Raw genomic sequence first — 20,836 nt, 5'->3', positions numbered from 1 at the left:
GGCTTTATGAGGTCAAGTTACACACGGAACACATCACCGGGGAGAGTGTCTATTTCATGAAGATCATCAGAAGATATCTAACACCTAGGTGACTCACCAGGAGTGATGCTCAGACTGACCCCTGCCTGGGTTTGTGGGTAGAGCGTGTGTGTGTGTTGTTACTTTGTGTCCGTGTGTGTTGCTTAGCTACTATAGTAATGTCCAGCAAACATTCATCATAATGGTTTTAACCAGAAGTGATCACCTTTGCCTGAATCTGTTCCTGACACTTTAAAGTATGTGGCACTGGATTAAAATACCCTTGAGGTATTTTTTTTTTCTTTTGCGGTACGTGGGCCTCTCACCGTTGTGGCCTCTCCCGCTGCGGAGCACAGGCTCTGGACGCGCAGGCTCAGTGGCCACGGCTCACGGGCCCAGCCGCTCCGTGGCACGTGGGATCTTCCCGGACCGGGGCACGAACCCGCGTCCCCTGCATTGGCAGGCGGACTCTCAACCACTGTGCCACCAGGGAAGCCCCCCTTGAGGTATTTTTAGAGGTTTTGTCCTCCAGAAATTTAGTATCTCCTTGAAGTGAAGGTCCTTGTATCCATGTGTGCTAAGTAAGGCATGATGCTCACAATATCACCTGGAAGGCACACTCCTTAAAAGGTAATTTAGGGAGCACCTCTATATGTATCCTCAGTCTGATAAATTGTTGGGGCTTAAGTATTTCCCAAATAAATGAAAGTAACCTTAAAACCAGACATCCAGAGTAGACTTCATTCTTAGAGGAACCAGCAATGGGAGTTTAAGTATAGGAGCTCAATCTCAGCCCCCGACCATTTTTCTCTTCTCTTTTCTGAAAGGGATCGGCAATTCCTGGTGGTCTCAGACACCACCTATGGGCCCGTGTACCTCACATCTGTATCTTCCGCTTTGCACTCACGGTGCCTTGGGAACTTATACAGCACTCTAGATATGTATCAAGGCTGGATGGCCTCTTTTCCCACTGATGAGGCCCACACTCAGTCTTTGGCATTTCTCAGCTCTTCACCAGGCACATACCTTCATCAGCTCATGCTGGGCGCAGGGTGAGCTTCCTGGCTGTGCCCTCCGTCTGGAGTCGTTTGTTGTCCCATCCGTCCAACATTCCATTGCTAGACAGTTATTCCTTAAATTCTTTTTCATCCTGTCACTTTTTGGCTCACAACGTTTCAGTGAATTCCTATTGCTTACTCCATCAAGCTTAAATTCTTTGGTCTAAACCTTATGTTTTCCTAGGAAGGCTCCATGTAATCTGACCTGGCACATAATTTGAATTATTTCCCCAAATCTACTCTTTGTGCTAATCAGAGCTGGCTCCTCAAGGCCCTGTGACTGCTTCTTTTGGGGCCTCTGTCGTGCCAGTGTCTTTTCCTGGAGGCTCTCTCCCCAGTTGTTCCCTAAGAAAGTCTGATCAAACCTGTGAGTGTTAGTTTTAGGTGATTCTAGGAGATGGAAGGAAAATCCTGTCCTCCCCCAGATCAGAACCTCTGTGGCACAAACAATGGCTAACACATAACATGGCATCTACAGCAAATGTTATTGAATTGTTTACACCTTTGATTTCTATGGTTTGTCATGATTATTCAACTATATTGTAAGCTCCTTGGAGGAGATGGTTTTGTCTTATATTTCTAAGTTAACCCCCCAAAAGAAATGATCTAGAAAAGGGTCATGTGTTCCATTCCTCTGATTCTATGAAGTGCTGTACTTAAGCCATCTTGTCCTTTTGACCCCTTTGTCCTTTTTTTTTTTTTTTTTAAGATTTTTTTGATGTGGACCATTTTTAAAGTCTTTATTGAATTTGTTACAATATTGCTTCTGTTTTACAATATTGCTTCTGCTTGTTTTTTTTGTCTGTGAGGCATGTGGGATCTTAGCTCCCTAACCAGGGATTGATCCTGCACCCCCTGCATTGGAAGGCGAAGTCTTAACCACTGGACCGCCAGGGAAGTCCCTTGACTCCTTTGTCCTTTAAACACACACACACTGAAGGTAATTGTGTGTTTGTTTCTACCCTACCGCAGTGTCTAGCATCTTGCACTGTTATCAAATTCTCCTTTAATAGAGCTGAAATCCACTCCCACATAGCCAGTATACTATTTCTTCTGTTAGCAAGTGAGAATATCTGGTTGACATCTACTGTCATGTACTCAAACAGGAGGCATGGAGAGACTTTGTTAAACAGAACTTTGAAAGGTCATCACATTTCCGTGAGTATCTTGCAAATCTGATGGATTTAACTCACGCCCCGCCCCCCAAATCCTCAGAGTTACAAAAGGTGTGCTTCAAACGTCTTCTCTTAGAATCCTGCATATTTCTTACCCCCAAATTTTGGTGGTCCACATTTTTGATCTTTCCACCTTCCTATTTGTAGGGTACAATTTAATTCCTGGGCTACAACAGCTCTACTTGGCAGAAAGAATATTTGCACATAGTCTAAGGTGTTCATTGGAAGGAAGAATGACATCAAATATGAAAATGTCTCCCGTGGTGAGAGTGCTCATCTTTACATGGCAAGACCACTGAGGATCCTATCTTTCAGCAGACGTTTTCCTGGCCTTTTAGGAGCTTTCCCGTTTTTCCCACCCTTCTCTTTTAGTAACTAATAAAACAAGAATAATAGATAAGTTGTGAGGCGTCAGAGGGTCTCTCTGGACAGATCTTTGAGGTGATCTTCACACAGAATGCGGTCGGGTTCCACTCCAACCCACATCACTCAACATGGCTTGGAACACACGCGTGTGGCTACTGCTGACAGTTCTATTCAATTCTGGTTGTTGATACTGCCTCTGCAAATAACATCGCCCATGCACTACTTTTAGGAGGAATAATCTGTCATTTGATTTTGTATCTAGAGAATTAAAAAAATAAAGAAATCAAGAGAACAAAAATGAAGACTTAGAAATAAAGAATAGGGAAAAAATGAGTGGCAATGACAAGTAATACTATCCTTTATACAGCAGAAGACAAAATGAAATAGTTGTGACTTAACCAGCTGGAGGTCTGTCATTGTGACCTTCTGTATCCCTCCTTTGATTTTCTTCTAAATGCAGGAATCTTCCGTTGGCTAAATCCCAGCATTTTTTTTTTCCATCCTCGGGCCAACTTTTTGGCTTGCTTGGGAACAGCTGCCAGTATTTCTCCCTGCTGCCAATCAGTCCAAAAATGTGCTCACATTGAAGGCCTGGCTCCATCCCACCCAGGGTGCTGAATGCACTCACTTTTTCACACACAGCCTTTGCCAGGCTGCACACAGAAGTCCAGCTCAGACAGTACAGCTCACTGTATCACCAGCGAGCCCGGAAGAGGCGCCACTGTCAGTGAGAGAGACGGTCAACGTATTTGAGGGGTCTAGGGCAAAGTGAAACATCTTAACTAGGTGCACCAAGTTAATGGGAAAAAGAACACTTCTGAAAAATCAGGAAACCAAAAGTGCGGCTGTTTAACTGCCCCACTCCTGAAAGCAAAACCAACCCAACCCTTTGTCTAGCCTGTGATTTGATTAAGAAAACAAACAAGAAAATAAACAGAAAGGTATTAACCGACGAGTGCCAACACTATTTTACTTTCTTTGTGCTTCTAAGAACAGCCTTTCCTACAGACAACCACACATCACCCCAACGCCTGGATGTGATCCCTTTTATTAAGGAATTCCTGGATCGGTTTCCTGGTTTACAGCTTGTTCAACCAAGATTCCAGGTGTTCTCACCAGAAGAAGGGTCCCTTTCAAAAGCTGTCTGCTTGTGTAGAACTGCACAGCCACCAGAAATGTCACGGACACCCCAACAATAGAGCTGAAACCTGAAGCAGTTTGGGGACATTCCAAGTTTTTCAATGGAATGCGAATCCATTAAGATGATTAGGTAACTCTACTGATATCCTCCCATTTGTGCTCAGTGCGAGAGCTGCCAAAGAAAAGACAGAATCAAAACCGACTCTTGGATTCCAGCTCTTGAGTATTTTGGTGCGGAAACTGTATTTTCTTGTAACTCATTTAAAAAAACACCCCATGCTTTCACTGTGTAATTGAAATCTCAGTTTTCAGGAAGCAGAGAGAAATGAGATCTATAATCACTGTTTCTCTTCTGTTCGGCTTCCAGCCTAAATGGTCCTGCTCTTTTATTGGCAAAGTAGGACAGGTAATAGTGAACAAGAAACCTACTCTAAGAAGCACTGGCTCAAGGGAAGTACCACTCCATCACTAGTGACTCAGCCCTGAACTCAAGAGTGATTACTCTGCATCGATAAAGTCATGCTAATCGGACAATAGCTTGCTGCCAGCTCATGTGGGCATGACCTACAATACCCTTGGCTGACAGCCATTATGTCCATCATACCTTTATTTATTTTTATTTTTTTGGTAATCTGGATGGGACGTGGAAATAATTTTTAAAAAACCCTCCCAAGCGCTATTTAACTTCTTATCATGAATTAAAAGTTTAATTAAGTACCCTGTTAAAGGCCTGGGTTCTATGATTAAATATGACAAAAATAATATGTATGATTCCTGATCAAGTGAGGAACTTTACAGCTCTGAACTCTGTCTTTAAATCTATTACTGATTTCAACCGAAATAGCTAAGCGATTCCATAACAGAGCAAACTAAGAAGCGTAAGGGACATTTAATTCATATATAGAGAAGGGTCTTGAAATGAATAGATACACCGGTGCCTTCTTTTATAAAATTTAATGCAAACAACTTTACTGTCAAAGGCTTTGTTATGAATGCATTTTAAAATGCTGATTACTGTGGTCATCCTACACTATACAGGGTGAAACAGGTAAAGTGAAAGAAAGCCTTAAAACTGCCTTTGAAATCAGGTCACTTAAAAATAATTCTTCGAAAGGTCTAAGTTTTTGTCCACTCAACTCCTTCTACTATTCCAAAAGAGGGATGCACTTCTGCATAAAGCTCTTTAAATAGGACTTACTGACCTCAGGATTTAGAAATGTAAGAGGTTTGGAAATAGCTTATACATTTCAGTTTTCAAATCAGCTATTGCTGTGGCTATTTTCACACCAGATTTCCCTCCCTCTGTAGCAGCACCACTGAGCAGCCTTCAGAGACGGAATCACAATAGTATTAGCTCCCCTTTTCACGGCTTTGCTTTATTGCACCCCCATCCGAGGCGGAGGCCCAGATTTCAGGGCTGGAAGTCACCTTTGTGTTACTATAAATAAGTCCTGCCTTTAGGCAGTTCAGACTTATCAGCACGATTCTAGGACTTGAAAACTTCTTACTTGCTGGCAAGTCGTTACCTGGGATATTTTGACTTCTTTTGCTTTTTTTTTTTTTCATCTGCTACCATGTCTCACCAATGCAACTTGGAAACTTGCACCACAGCTTTTAATGAAGAGTCTGAGGTAAGAGCCATTTCATCAGAGAAGACTGTGCTTTCCTTTTATGGGAATAATAACACCTACTGTTGATATGGCACCATCCTTCCAAGAAGTTTAACTTCTCCCATTTCATTAATCTGAAGAGCAGCCCTGAAAGGCAAACTGGCGCCCTGTATTGTTATTCCCTGCACACTCATGTGGAAATTGAGGTCATTAAAAAATAATAATTTTTTTCAAGATCCTTCTGAAATCGTTACAGAGCAATGATCTGCATTTTCTACAATCTGTCTGTGTTCTAGGTTATCAAATAGCGCAGTGGTTCTACAGCTCTTGAACCGTCATCTCCGATGAACTCTAAGACCATATGGGAAAAGTCAGGGAGGATTTACAAACAAAGATAAGACAAGTGAGCTCACGCCTCTTCTGAAGTCAGATGATTCTCTCCTTTCCAGACCAATCTGCCTCCCATCTCCCTGGTCTTTCCCTACCTCTCAATCCAAACATCTCTCCTCTCCTTCTGACCTGCAGGATTTTTTTTCTCTCCCTCCAGCAGGAACCTAGAAAAATTCCAAGACCATCAACCTGTAGCACAGGCTAGGTCTCCAGAGATCATCCAGTTCAACTCCATCAACGTCCAGAAGGATGAGCCTTGCTGAGTTGAGTTGGCCCACTTGCTCAGGAGATCCTATCCTCTCTCAAGTCCTCAAGAGCATTCTTTTAGCGACTGGCCTTCCATCTGCCATGTCAGCAAGTTTTCTGTCTCTTTTGAAACTTTCCCATCCGCCCAAGTATGAGTCAGGATGGGCTTTGCTGTGCAAACAAATAAACACCAAGTCTTAACGGCCTAACATAAAGGTTAAGTCCTCATTCATGTCATAGTCTGATGCGAGTCAGATGGCTCTCTTCCAACGGTGACTCAAGAATCTGGGCTGCATGATAAACTGACTCCTCCTTTTTTACTCATGTAGGCACTGTAAGTTTCTACAAACCCTTTTGATATTAATACAGAAGTATATAAGAGCAATAATGATGTTCACACTTGAACTCAATGATCTTATACTATTTCCCACATTATTTCTTAAATAAATGATAAAACAGAAGCTAAAAACACTAAATAACCCTAAATGCTAAAGTATGTTCACTAGCTATGTTTAAAAAATAAATGCTTGACAAAGAGAATAAGGTAAATTATGGTATGATTATGCAACTGAATAGTCTGGTTATTAAAACTGCAATTGCAAAGATTATGCATGGAATGGGATATGAGCTGACACGGGAAGATTATACGATATTCTGATGTTAACTAATAAAAAGCAATATATAATCTTGCACTTCTATGACTGCAGCCATTTAAAATGTGTATACATAAAGAGAATATTGGAAGGAAACAGGCAAAAATGGAATTAATTGTGTTTCAGCTGGATTAGTGTTTAAGTTTTTTAAAAATTGATTGGTTTTTTTAAAATTTATTTTTGGAAAGTAAGATGTAAAATAAAATAAAACATAAATCTCTTAAAAAAAAAAAGAATCTGGGTTTTGATTCCACCACCTAGGAGTTCTCTGACACCAGTTCAATGGATGTGAAAGAACACCAAGAACTCACACTTACTTTTTTCTTTTTTTTTTGCTGTACGCGGGCCTCTCACTGTCGTGGCCTCTCCCGTTGCGGAGCACAGGCTCCGGACGCGCAGGCCCAGCGGCCACGGCTCACGGGACCAGCCGCTCTGCGGCATGTGGGTTCTTCCCAGACCGGGACATGAACCCATATCCCCTGAATCGGCAGTCAGACTCCCAACCACTGCGCCACCAGGGAAGCCCCTCACACTTACTTTTAACTGCCTTGGGCTAGAAGTGACACATGACTCCCACTCACGTTTTATTGGTTAGATTTGATTACCCAGCAAACCTGACTGTAAATGTGGTCTTCCTGTGTGTGCAGGAAAGAGAGGAAAATTGGATATGAGTGAATACTGATCACCTTTACCATCGAGGGCAAGTGTGCTGGAATTTCTTCCTACTTAGAAAAGAAGCCCAAAGGAAAACTCTTTTGACTCTATTTCCCTCCAGTTACTGGCTCACCTCTTTGCTCCCTTTAACTCAAAAGGCCTTAAAAATGTAGCCTACATGAGCTTCTTCAAATCCTTCCCTTTCCCTTCTCTCTAGAACACAGCCCAATTGATGTTTGCTCCTATTGCTTTCCCAAAGTGCTCAATGAAATCACGAAGGGCTTCCAAATTGCTGGGTGGTCAATTTTCAGCCTTCACCTTAGCTGCCTATCAGCATCATTTGACATTGTTGATTACTCTCTCCACCTTTCTTTACCTGGCTTCCAACACACTAAACTTTTTTTTGCCTTTCCTTCTACTTCAATAGTTACTCTTTCTTGGTTTACCCTGCTGCCTCATCTTTTTCTCCCTAACCCCTTAGTTCTGAAAAGACCCAAGGATCAATCCTAAGACCTCTCTTTTTTTTTTTTTCTGTCTACACTTATTCACTTGGTATTTGTATCTGGTCTTGGGGTTTTCAATATCCCCAATACTCTGGTATTAAAACTTCTATCTCCAAGCTAGATTTCTCCCATGAATTTTAGCCATGTATATCCTACTGTGTAGTAGACATCTCTACTTAGATGCTAACACGCTTCTCAAACTTAGTATGTACAAAATAGAACTCCTAATCCTGCCCCACTCCCACCACCTGAAACCTATTTCCCTCACTCTTCACCAATCCCAGGTAACTGGCAACTCCATCCTTCCAAGAGCTTAGGCCCTAAACCTTGGAGTTATCCTTAACTCTTATCTTTCTCTTCCATCCTACATCCAATCTATAAGATAATCCCATAAGCTCTACCTTCAAAATATTACCAGAGGGACTTCCTGGCGGTCCAGTGGTTAGGACCCGACGCTTCCACTGCAGGGGGCCCGGGTTCGACCTCTGGTCAGGGAATTAAGATCCCGCAAGCCTCACAGCCAAACAAACAAACAGAAGTTTGCAAACTTAAAAAAAAATGTTACCAGAATCTGACACTGATCACCACTGCACTGCTATCACCCTGGTCCAGGCCATCAGATCATGCCTGGTTTGTTGCCTCAGCATCTTAACTGTTTTTCCTGCTTCTGCCCCTGTCCTCTTTCAATCTATTTTCACATAGTCAAAATTATCTTCTCCTGGGAAAACCTCCAATGGCCTCCTAGCTCATTCCAAGGAAAGGTAATGTATCCAAAAGGTGCACAGCCTTGCCCCGGTAATTCTCTGACGTGCTTCCTCCTATCGACCTTTCGCTCATGCTGCTACCGTGTGTCAAACAGGCCAGGTCCACTCCATCCCCAGGGCCTTTTCCTTGCTATTCCTTCCACTTAGATCACTTTTCCCCCACATGTCAACATGGCTGTCTCCCTCACCTTCTTCAGGTCTTTCTACAAAAGTCATCCCCCAAACAGGCCTTTTCTTGACCACCCTAGTTAAAACTGCCATACCTGAACCCTGACGTTCCTTAACCCCCTTCCCTGTTTTATTTTCCTCAATGGCATCTAACAAAGTCCATGTTATATTTATTTATTTTCTGTCTCTCCTTCTCCTCCTCTGGAAGGTAAGGTCTGTTTTGTTCACTACGTTCACCCAGCACCTAGAACAGTGCCCCCTGGTACAGCCTTTGATAAATATTTGCAGAATGAATGAAGAAACAGAAGCTCAAAGAGGTCGACTGGCTTGCTCAAGACCCCATATGCAGTTAGTGCCAAGGTCCTGATTATGGTTTTCCCAGCCTCTCATGGCTGACGTTCCTCAGTTCCTAAAATTGACCTGTTCCTCTGAGTTTTGTCTAGGTGATAAATGAGGGGATGCTAAAGGGTGAGCTCTGTGCTTTGGGGTGGGGGAGTGCTTTGTACTTCTTATCCCTGGTCATGCCACTTCCCAGAGACCTCACCCCCTGCTTCTCGCCAAACCTTCCCTCCCCCTAGAGTCACACGCAGGCTCAGAACGCTCGGGGCATCCTGTACTGTAGCGTCGAGTACTTTCTGTAGTATGACACCCTGAAAGGACTGTCCAAAGACAGTCACAACTGTCTTATTGCTTCTTTCAAAAACTGGGCCTAAGCCATTCCAGAGACATTAACAGCTTTCATAGCCTCGAAAAACTTTCAGACAAGAAGATTCCATAATTTCCTTGCTGGCCTCTGTGCTCTGCAGTACTAAGGCAGGAACATTCTTTACTATACCCTGTGGTGGAGACTTCACAACAAATGCTGTGTTTCCAAAGTCCCCCTGGGTCAGTTTTCCCTTTTGTTTAGCACTGCAAAAACAAGATTTGTCACAAAATGTTGGGAGAGAGAGAGAGAGAGAAAGATAGAGGGGAAGCAAAAGATAGAGATAGTGAGAGAGCAGAAGTCTGAAATATATTTTTACCTCTGAACGCATAAGTTCCGCCTAAGGGGCCATACATACCTCTACCCTACAGCCATTTCCTGCGTGAACCCTTCCCCTTCTCTATAATAGAGTGAGAGGACCCGGGAAACAAGCCCAAAGAAAGGTGCCAGAGGCTTGGCAATAAGCTCTCCCTCTCGTTTCTTTATTTATGACAAATAAAAATTGTATGCATTTAAGGTATACAATGCGATGTTTTGACATATGTGTACACTGTGAAATTATTACCATTATAAACAAAATAGCATATCCGTCACATCCCATAGTTATCCTTTGTGTGTGTGGTGAGAACTCTTGAGATCTACTCTCTTAGAGAATTTCGAGTATATATTACATTATTATTATTTTTTAAAATATAAATTTATTTATTTTTGGCTGCGTTGCATCTTTGTTGCTGCGCAGGGCTTTCTCTAGTTGTAGCGAGCGGGGTTTGCTCTTCGTTGCGGTTCGTGGGCTTCTCATTGCGGTGGCTTCTCTTGTTGCAGAGCATGGGTTCTAGGCATGTGGGCTTCAGTAGCTGTGGAGCGTGGGCTCAGCAGTTGTGGCTTGCGGGCTCTAGAGCACAGGCTCAGTAGTTGTGGCGCATGGGCTTAGTTGCTCCACGGCATGTGGGATCTTCCTGGACCAGGGCTCGAACCCGTGTCCCCTGTATTGGCAGGCGGATTCTTAACCACTGCACCACCAGGGAAGTTCCCATAATACGTTATTATTAACTACACTCACCATGCTGTACATTAGGTCTCCAGAACTTATTCATCTTATAACCGAAAGTTTGTACCCTTTGATCAATATCTCTCCTTTTGCACTACCCTCCAGCTTCTGGTAACCACCATTCAATTCTGTTAGTATGAGTTTGACTTTTTTCCCTTAGATGCCACATATAAGCGAGAATATGCAATATCTGTCTTTCTCTGTCTGGTTTATTTGACTTAGCATAATTTCCTCCAGGTTTATCCGTGTTGCTGCAAATAGCAGGATTCCCTTCTCTTTTTAAAGGCCGAATAATATTTACTTGTGCGTATGTATGTGTGTGTTTATATACAGACCACGTCTTCTTTATCCATTCATCTGCTGACAGACACTCAGGTTGTTTCCATGTCTTGGCGATTGTGAATAATGCTGCAATGAACATGGGAGTGCAGGCATCTCTTTGAGATAGTGATTTTATTTCCTTTGGATATAGACTCAAGAAGCGGGATTGCTGGATCGTATGGTAGCTGTATTTTTAATTTTTTGAGGAACCTCCATATTGTTTTCCACTGTGGCTCTACTGATTTACATTCCTACCACAGTGCACAAGGGTTCCCTTTTCTCCACATCCTGGCCAACACTTTTTATCTTTTGACTTTCTGATAATAGATATTGGCAATAACCTCCTTTCAGCCGCTCTTCCCTAGCATTCTGGGTGGGAGTCGAGCAGCCCATCAGAATGGGGTTGATGGGCAAAGCTGCACCCCTTTCCTGCCCTCTGTGCTTGACACACCATAACCTTAACGTCATGCTTGTGATGCCACTTCCAGCATGGCCGGCATCCAGCCTAAGTGGTCTCTGTGACCATAGCTGAGGAGGTGTTCATTGAGGCAGCTTGAATCCGAAGGAGCAGTGCAAGAAGGGCCTTGCCACGCTTGGTACACGACCCACTTTCTCTTCATCTCTTAACACGAAATACACTTGCTATTACAAACCAAATGACCTGTTTCATCACAAACAGAAGTACTAAGGACAGTGCCTTATCTCCTGCGTTTTGCTGACACACATCCCTGGATGTGCTTTTCCATGAGGAACCAACACTCAAGTCACAGAAATCCTAGAGACAATCTGTCATGCCAGTTTAGGAAAAGAAAAAAAAGGCAAGACAATTCCATGACTCCTTGACTTCCAGGAGGAGGCCTCTATTTTTGTCTCTCCCGTTTTCAGCTGAGAGGCTACACCGGGACTCTGGTCAGCTCTACTTTGTGGGTAATGGCGTTGCCCACCAGGAGTCAGGGCATGGGGCTAGAACTGCACAAGTGGACAGTGGCTGCAGGCTGGAGCCGGGTTTGGCCTAAACTGACAGAGCAGGGGAGTGAGAAGGGCAGTGGTTTGTATCTGGAATTTTCCTAGTCCAAAGACAGAGCTTTCAGGGACTTTCCTGATGGTCCAGTGGCTAAGGCTCCGTGCTCCCAATGCAGGGGGCCCGGGTTCGATCCCTAGTCAGGGCACTAGATCCCACATGCGTGCCGCAACTAAGAGTTCGCATGCTGCAACTGAGGAGCCCGTGTGCTGCAACGAAGATCCCGCACGCGCAACTAAGACTCAGCACAGCCAGATTAATAAATAAATATTAAAAAAAAAGAAACATAACCCACGGATGGAGCTTTCAGACTCAGCCATGCTGGCCCCTGTGAAGCTCAGCAGTTGGCCGGGCAGGGAGCGCATAGGTAAGCCAAGCGTGATCAAGGCTGGGACCGGGCCGGAAGGTGATTTGAATTCGTGATGGATTATGATGAAGTTTAAAGATTTCCAAGGAGCTAATCAAATGCTTTTTCTTACATCATATGAACCAAATGCCAGTGAGTTCCATGCAGCTACTTTCCAAGGTAGTGTTTGGGATGTTTGTTTATTTACCACTTAATTCAAATTCTATGAAGTCATTCACTGAGCTAAGTGGGACAGCATCTGAGAGCCTGCAAGGACCTTTCAGTGTGCACACAGCAAGGAGAGAAAACAATGCCCAGTGCCTGGGGCCCCAGGAGGGGCCTCTGAGCAGAGGCAGAGGCTCCTGGGAGGAGGCCTCAGAAACAATTACAGACCCACAAAGGAAAATGTCACGTGGGGGCTGTCCTGCAGGCCCATCAGCAGGATGACTGGAGCTGGGTTACTGACAATACGAATTCACATTTCATAGGAAAAAAAAAAAGTGTCTCGTTATTTCTGAAGGTTTCAGGTACATGAAGAACCAGAATGTTTTAATTATTTGGAAATGCAGATGATGTAGGAACAGAAATCATTTTACACAACTAGAAAGAAAATCAACACTTAGCAAACTCTCACTTAACTGGAACACGAACATTCAAAAGATCAAACAGCAGACTTTTGTGTGTCATCTACACACTCTTACTTCAAAGAGTGCCCAGTGCCAAGGAAATAAGTGATTATCGGGGATTTGACCTAAAAAGAAATGTTTAGGTTAGGTTTTACTGCCTTGGTATTGTATTATGATAAATAATTTACGGGCTTCAGCATTTTAGGGGTTTTTACAGGTAAGAACTGGGGCTCAGAGAGGTTAAGTGACTAGATCAGGATCACAGAGCTAACTGGGGGGAAGGCCAGGGTTTACGGCACAAGGTCCAGGACGTCTCCAGATGGGGACCGCAGTCATGGAAGAGAGACTAAGTTACATAAATTATGGTTTTCATTTGTAAATATATTTTAATATAATCTATTTTTTTTGGAAATTAGTAGAAAACATATACGAGGTGACTCTCAAACAGATACAGATAATAAATTAACTGTAAACTCCACCCCCTTCCTAAAACCATTCAGGATAATTGGAAGTTTGTCAGATATTTTCAGAGAATTCTAGAGTTAAAGTAAATTCAAAGGCACACTTGCTGCCCCTCAAGAGAAGAAGAGTCTTAAATTTGACGAACGCCAACCAGTTTAAACAGAGTCTTTTATATTTATCCTCTCACCTAATGACGAGTTAAGTATTTGCCCATTAATGCAGCTCAGGATCACCAGTCACACCACAGCTGCCATTTCTTGGCCTTCCCACATCACTTGGTACATAAGCATCCCTCCCTCCTCCAGCCCCAATTACATTATCTTCAACTGATTTGTCCTTTTGTTTCCAGTATTAGGATCTTTCTACTTGACAGTGGTGTGAGGAGTAGTAATGGAGCCCTTCACTTGGGTACATAACAAAGAATATTCATGTGAAACTGCCTATGTAGCCCTCACTTTGCCACTTTCCTGCTCTGCAGGGGTAACAGCAGACATTTCTTAACAGGGGACTGGATCTGGTGACCCCTCTGAGCCCCTGTCTATTTTTAGTTTTTTTGGGGGGTATAGATGAATTTTTAAAAATTGAAGAATAGTTGATTTACAATGTTGCAGGTGAATAGCAAAGTGATTCAGTTATATTTATGAATATATACTGATATATATATATTGTTTTTTAGATTTTTTTCCATTATAGGTTCAATACAAGATATTGAATCTAGTTCCCTGTGCAAATAACGTTGTCTTAAAGTCTATTTTGACTGGTATCAATAAAGCTACCCTAGCTTCCTTGTTTATTTTATATACAGTAGCGTGTATGTCTATTTGTTTTTTATGTTGAACTTGAATGTCTTTCTGTGGAGCAGCTGCTTGCCCTGGCAGACTCTCAACCACTGCGCCACCAGGGAAGCCCCAATGTCCTACTTCTTACACACAAACTGCTTTACTCATTTATATGAGCTGCCAGGCCTCTGGAGACACTGGATCTGTGACCCCTGAGACTTAATGCTAGTTGTGCCCATTAGCACCTCCCTCAGGGTGACCCGGTCTTTGGTTTCTCCTAGGGGTGCTGTGAAGAGCTGCTCTGTGGATCACGGCACAACTCTGGGTCTCTCTTCACATAGGCTATGAACATGAGTTGTACCCCTGAGAGCTGTGCAGTGCACAGCCTGCACAACTGTCAGGGCAGCCCTGGTGTTGTAGACCGTGCTGGTGCACAGGGAATGATTCTGGCCTTGAACACAAAGCCTAAAGCTGCTCAGTGTTACCCTTAGTCCCACAAAAATGAAGGGGAATCAGGATGATGGAAAAAGAGTAACTGTATAGACAGTTCAAAGGGGTGGCCAATTTAATGGTTTGTCGGCATGAAGCCCATCGTTTGAGTTCTGGCAGCTCAGCTGTATGTCATCCATCCAACTGTATGTCATCTCTGGACAGAACAAGTCCAGCTACTAGTGTCCCCAAAGTACAGAAGTGACTAGACTCCCTGAAGTAATTAAGAAACCTGAGTAGGGTATTTTCAACGATGGTGAGAAAAGCAAGTTTACACTTCTTAGAATCTTACTATATTAACTGTGAAAATGACTGCCTGCTTTTACTCTTCCCCCTGGGCAAGGAAGGTGCTGTGAACACTTTCATTCCTTTACTCTCAAGGGAAATCAAGTGTTCCTTCAACCATTTGAAAGAGAAAAATCATAGCAACAGTCCCAGTGATTGAGATCCCACACGCAGGACTGCACTAAACTTTGGGCAAACTACTCAAAACCCGAAGAGTAAGTGAACTAGAAACTAGGAAGGACTGTGAGGCACAGGTGCGGTTCAGATTCTTGCCTCTGAGAGGTGAAATGCATCCAATAGAAACTGGCTCTGCCGCAAACCTAACGTGTGGGCGACTTGATCATCAGCCCCCAAGCAGGGATGTGGCACAGGTCCTACCTTCCAGGTCCTCCTCAGACAACTGTCTCCAAGTCAACAAACCTCCGTTAGCAACTGCACAAACAAACCAAACTACTGTACCTCCTCAGGCAAGCTGACCACCAAGTCATTTCTCGTCTGTCCAACCAGCGCCTGCCAGAAGTATTCACTGCATGCGGCCAGCACAGCTCGGTGGGCCCGGAACTCCTTCCTCTCCACGATCAGAGTCACGTCACAGAGAATATCCTTTTTGCGCTGGTCATTGAGGCCCAGGAGGATGTTGGTGCAGTGGACTGTGGACTCATACACATACATGGGGGAGTCAGGCTTCTCATCCACAGACATGCCGTTCACACCCTGAAAGAAAGCAAGCAAGCCTGGGTCATCACGGCTCCCTGAGTCAGAGAGACACAGTGAGAAAGGATGCTGAGCGCCTGGGAGTCACCGCCCTGAGCCAGGGCGAAAGAAGCAGAACTGCCCGTTAGCATCTTACGCGCAGTTAGCATTGTGAGCTCAGAAAACATCTGGAAGGTTGTGTTCTGTGGCTGACTTCTCTCCTTTCCTCTTACTGAGTCCTTTTACCACGCGGAAACAAAGCCAGGTCCTTTAATGGAACACCCAAAACATTCAAAATGCATACCTACTTTAAAACTTGGTAGTTTTAATTTTGTTAGTGGACTGAAAGGGAACTTTCACACATACAGAGTCGCAGTGCAAGTATTAACTGAGCTTTGTGTTAAGAGGAAATGACTCATTCTGAAGTATTGGCAGTGCTGCCTTGGATGAAGCACGTTTAAGTTCCTAGGCTGAAATTTGGCTAAGATGCCAAGCAGAGTAAATATCTAATCACAATACGTAATTTAACACGGGAACTAAACGGAATGTGTACGAAGGAGTGGATGTAGCCAGCTATCTATCGCAACTGCCCTCTGCCACTTCAAGACAAAGCATGGCCACCATGATGCTACTGTTGTCATGAAAGGCTCTTGAAAAGAAGTGCAAATGTGCTGCTGTTATCCCAGCAGACTGGATGTACATCCTCTTTAAGGAAACACAATATATTGCGTCAGGAGTCAAAAAAACAGATGCATTCAATAGTGAAGATTACTTTTACGAAAGGGTTCTTTGCTTTAAAAAGTGTCCATTGATGTACTGATATTTAAAAAAAAATTCTAACTTACACAACAGTTTTCCAGTAATATTTACACTAGTATGAATTCCAAGAGTGAGTCTCACTTTCTTTTATTATTGTTTTATTATTGTTTATTTTTTTAAAGAGTTTTAACATACAACAAACTGCATACACTTACACTGTGCTACTTGATATGTTCTGGCATATACATGCAACAGTGAAACCATCATCACAATCAAGACAATGAACATATCCTTCACCACCAAAAGTCTCTTTATGTCCCTTAACAATCTCTCCCGTGCACCTCTCCATTCATCTATTGATGGATATTTGGGTATTTCCCAGTTTTTGGTTATTACAAATAAAGCTGCTATGGATTAGTATATAAATCTCTGTATGAACATATGCTTTCACTTGTCTTGTGTAAACACCTAGATATAGAATGGATGGATCATTTGGTATGTGTAAGTCTAACTTTTAAAGAAATGGCCCTGTTTTCTAAAGCAGTTGTGCCATTTCACATTTTCAATGGCAGTGTATGAGAGTCCGGTTCCTGCCCATCCTTGTCACCACGTGGTATGGTCAATCTTTCTAATTTTGGCCATTCTAATAGGTACACTGTGGAATCTCTTTGTGTTTTCGACTTGCTTTCCTCTAGTGACTGAAGCTACTGAGAATCTTTCATGTGCTTATTTGCCATCTATTTATCTTCTCTGGAGAGGTAGATACTTTGCCCATTCTATAGTGGGTTCTTTTCCTTACTATTGAGTTTTGGAAGTTCCTTAATATACTTAATTAAAGTCCTTTATCAGATGTGTGATTTGCAACTGTTTTCTCCAAGTCTGTAGCTTGTCATTTTATTCTCTTAGCAGTGTTTTTCCAAAAGCAGAAAGTCTTCATTTGAGGAAGTCCAGTTGAGCAATTTTTTCTTTAATGGATCATGCTTTTGGTGTCATATCTAAAAAATCTTTGTACAAACCAAGGTCACATCTTTTGTCAGATTTATAACTAGATATAAGTATTTTCAATGCAATTATAAATGGTTTTGTTTTTAACTTACATTTCTGATTTTTCATTGCTAGCATATAGAAATATAACTGATTTTTGTATTGATCTTGTATCCTGCAACTTTGCCTAACTTGCTTATTCGTCCCCATAGCCTTTTTTTAATTTTGGGTGGGGTGGGAGGTAGATTCCACAGATTTTCTATATAGAAGATAATACTGTCTGTAAGTGAAGACATTTTACTTCTTTTCCAATCTTTTTCTTGCCTTACTGCATTGTCTAGAACCTCCAGTACAATGCTGAGTATAAATGGTAAGAGCAAACATTCTCCCCTTGTTCCCAGAGTTATGGGGGACATATTGAGCTTTTCACTGTTATTTATGATGGTAACTATTGGTGTTTCATAGAAGCCCCTATATAGTTGAGGAGCTTTCTTTGTATTCCTATTTTTCTGGGAGGTTTTTTAATTTGTTTTTCAAATCAGGAACGGATGCTGAATTTTGCCAAGTGCTTTTTCTGCATCTATTGAGATAGTCACATAGTTTTTCTTTTTTAGTATGTCAATAATGTAAATAACATTGATTGATTTTTGAATGTTAAACCAACCTTGCATTTCTAGGATAAAATCCACTTGTTCATGATATATTTGCCCTGTTATACATTGCTGGACTCAGTTTGCTAGCATTTTGTTACGAATTTTTACATCTATGCTCATGAGGGAGATTAGTCTGTAGTTTTCTTTTCTTACAGACTTAAAAACTGGTTTTAGTATTAAGGTAATGCTGGTCTCACAAAATGAGTTTGGAAGGATTTCTTCCTTTTCAATTTTCTAGAAGAGTTTGGGTAGAACTGGTTTCTTTATTTCCTTAAATATTTGGTAGAATTTACCTATGAAGTCTTCTGGGCTGGAGCTGTAACTACAAATTCAGTTTTTAAAACAGTTGTCAAATTTATTGGTGTAAAGTTGTACATAGTTATTTCCTTACTTTCCTTTAATGTTAGTATAATCTGTACTGATGTCACCTCTCACATTCCAGATATTGGGAATTTGTGTCATGTCTCTTTTTTTCCTGATCAGTTTGGCTAGAGGTTTATCAATTTTATTTATATTCTCAAAGAACTAGCTTTTGGTTAAATTGATTTTCTTTATTGTTCTGTTTTCTGTTATGTTTATTTCTGCTCTCATTATATCCTTTTTAAAAAATTTTATTTAACAAATATTTATTTGTGCTTACTTTGTGCTGGGCACTCACATTACTGATCATTTTGCATTTATTAACTTGTTTATGCCTTTCAACAAATTTGTGAGAGATTTTATTATTATTTTTTTTTTAAATTCATTTATTTTTGGCTGCCTTGGGTCTTTGTTGCTGCGCGTGGGCTTTCTCTAGCTGCAGCCAGTGGGGCCTATTCTTCATTGTGGTGTGTGGGCTTCTCATTGCGGTGGCTTCTCTTGTTGCAGAGCATGGGCTCTAGGCACGTGGGCTTCAGTAGTTGTGGTGCACGGGGTCAGTAGTTGTGGCTCGTGGGCTTTAGAGCACAGGTTCACTAGTTGTGGCACACAGGCTTAGTTGCTTGTGGCATGTGGGATCTTTCCAGACCAGGGCTCGAACCCATGTCCCCTGCATTGGCAGGAGGATTCTTAACCACTGTGCCACCAGAGAAGTCCTGTTATATCCTTTCTTCTGCTTACTTTGGGTTTAATTTGCTCTTCTTTTTCCAATTTCCTAAGGTGGAAGTTGAACTCATTGACCTGAGATCTTTCATCTTTTCTTTTATTAAATAAAGGCTTTAATGCTATACATTTCACTCTAGATATTATTTTAGCAGTGTCTCACAAATTTTGAAATGTTGAGTTTTTATTTTCATTCAGTTCAAAATACTTTCTAATTTCCATTTTGATTTCTTCCTTGATGCATAAATTATTTGGAAAAACATTATTTAGTTTCCAAATATTTGAAGGAGTTTCTAGACAACTATCTGATATTGTTTTCTGATTTAATTTCATTGTGGTCAGAGAATAAACTTCGTATGATTTCAATCCTTTTAATTTATGGGGACTTATTTTATATTCCAGAATATGGTCTGTTGGTAAATATTCCATATGCACTTGAAAAGAATGTATGTTCTATTGTTGGGTGGAGTGTTCTGAAATGTCAGTTACATCAAGTTATACGATAAGTGTTTTTCAAGTCTTCTATATCTTTACTATTTTTCTGTCTATAGGTTCTATCAAATACCATATGCTAACACATATATATATATAGAATCTGAAAAAAAAAAAGGTTATGAAGAACCTAGGGGCAGGACAGGAATAAAGACGCAGACGTTGAGAATGTACTTCAGGAAACAGGGAGGGTGAAGGGTAAGCTGTCACGAAGTGAGAGAGCGGCATGGACTTATATGTACTACCAAATGTAAAATAGATAGCTAGTGGGAAGCAGCCGCATAGCACAGGGAGATCAGCTCAGTGCTTTGTGACCACCTAGAGGGGTGGGATAGGGAGGGTGGGAGAGAGACACAAGAGGGAGGAGATATGGGGATATATGTATATGTATAGCTGATTCACTTTGTTATACAGCAGAAACTAACACACCATTGTAAAGCAGTTATACTCCAATAAAGATGTTAAAAAAAAAGTATTGAGAAGGGGCACTGAAATCTCAGACTATATTTGTAGATTTGTCTATCAGTTTTTGCTTCGTTCACTGAAATCCTGTTATTAAATGCATACATCATTAGCATTTTAATTTTCTCTTGATGTATTTATACCTCTATCGCTATGAAATGATCTTTTAATTCTTGGAAATATTCTTTGTTTTGAAATCTACTTTGTCTGATATTCATATTGCCACTCCAGCTAGTTTTTCATTAGGGTTAGCACAGTATACCTTTTTTTCCTCTTATTCTTTTAACCTATTTGTGTCTTTATATTTAAAGTATGTTTCTTGTAGGCAGCATACAGTTGGGTCCTGCTTTTTTTTTTTTAACCCAATATGACAATCTCTGACTTTTGATTCTGGTACTTATACCATTTACACTTAATGTGATTATTGATTTGGTTGGGTTTAAATCTGCCATTTGGCTACTTGTTTTTTATTTGTCTCATCTATTCTTTGTTCCATTTCTCCTCATTCTCTGACTCCTTTTGTATTAACTATTTTTATAATTCAATCTTATCTCCTTCATTGGCATGTTCTTTGGTATTTTACTGGTTGCCTCAGGCTTTATATTTATAATATGATTCTTTAAGTTATCACAATCTACCTTCAATTGATATTATACTACTTCATGTAGAGTATAAGAATCTTACAATAGTATGCTTCCATTTCTCCCTTCCTGGCCTTTGTGCTATTGTTGTCATATAATTTACTTCTGCAAATGTTATAAATGCCATACCACATTGTTATTATTTTTGTTTAAACAGTCAATTATCTTTTTTTTTTTTTTTTTTTGCGGTACGCGGGCCTCTCACTGTTGTGGCCTCTCCTGTTGTGGAGCACAGGCTCCGGACGCG

The 20,836-nt window shown here is 41.6% G+C and overlaps 1 protein-coding gene across 1 annotated transcript in view; it reads right to left on the bottom strand.

The window, feature by feature from the left end:
• BACH2 (BACH transcriptional regulator 2) overlaps positions 1–15,539 on the bottom strand; it is an 85,556-nt gene extending 70,017 nt beyond the window's left edge. Inside the window, exon 1 of the mRNA XM_024731835.1 lies at positions 15,285–15,539. Within this exon, the coding sequence (XP_024587603.1) occupies positions 15,285–15,527 (243 nt within the window). The 5' untranslated portion in view covers positions 15,528–15,539. The remainder of the gene's footprint in view (positions 1–15,284) is intronic.
• Between the last annotated feature and the right edge of the window lie 5,297 nt (positions 15,540–20,836).

The sequence above is a fragment of the Neophocaena asiaeorientalis genome, unplaced genomic scaffold (assembly GCF_003031525.2).
Source record: "Neophocaena asiaeorientalis asiaeorientalis breed wild unplaced genomic scaffold, Neophocaena_asiaeorientalis_V1.1 scaffold232, whole genome shotgun sequence".
NCBI lineage: Eukaryota > Metazoa > Chordata > Mammalia > Artiodactyla > Phocoenidae > Neophocaena > Neophocaena asiaeorientalis.
Note: the sequence above shows the minus strand (reverse complement) of the source record. Positions and strands in the feature narration are given on the sequence as shown.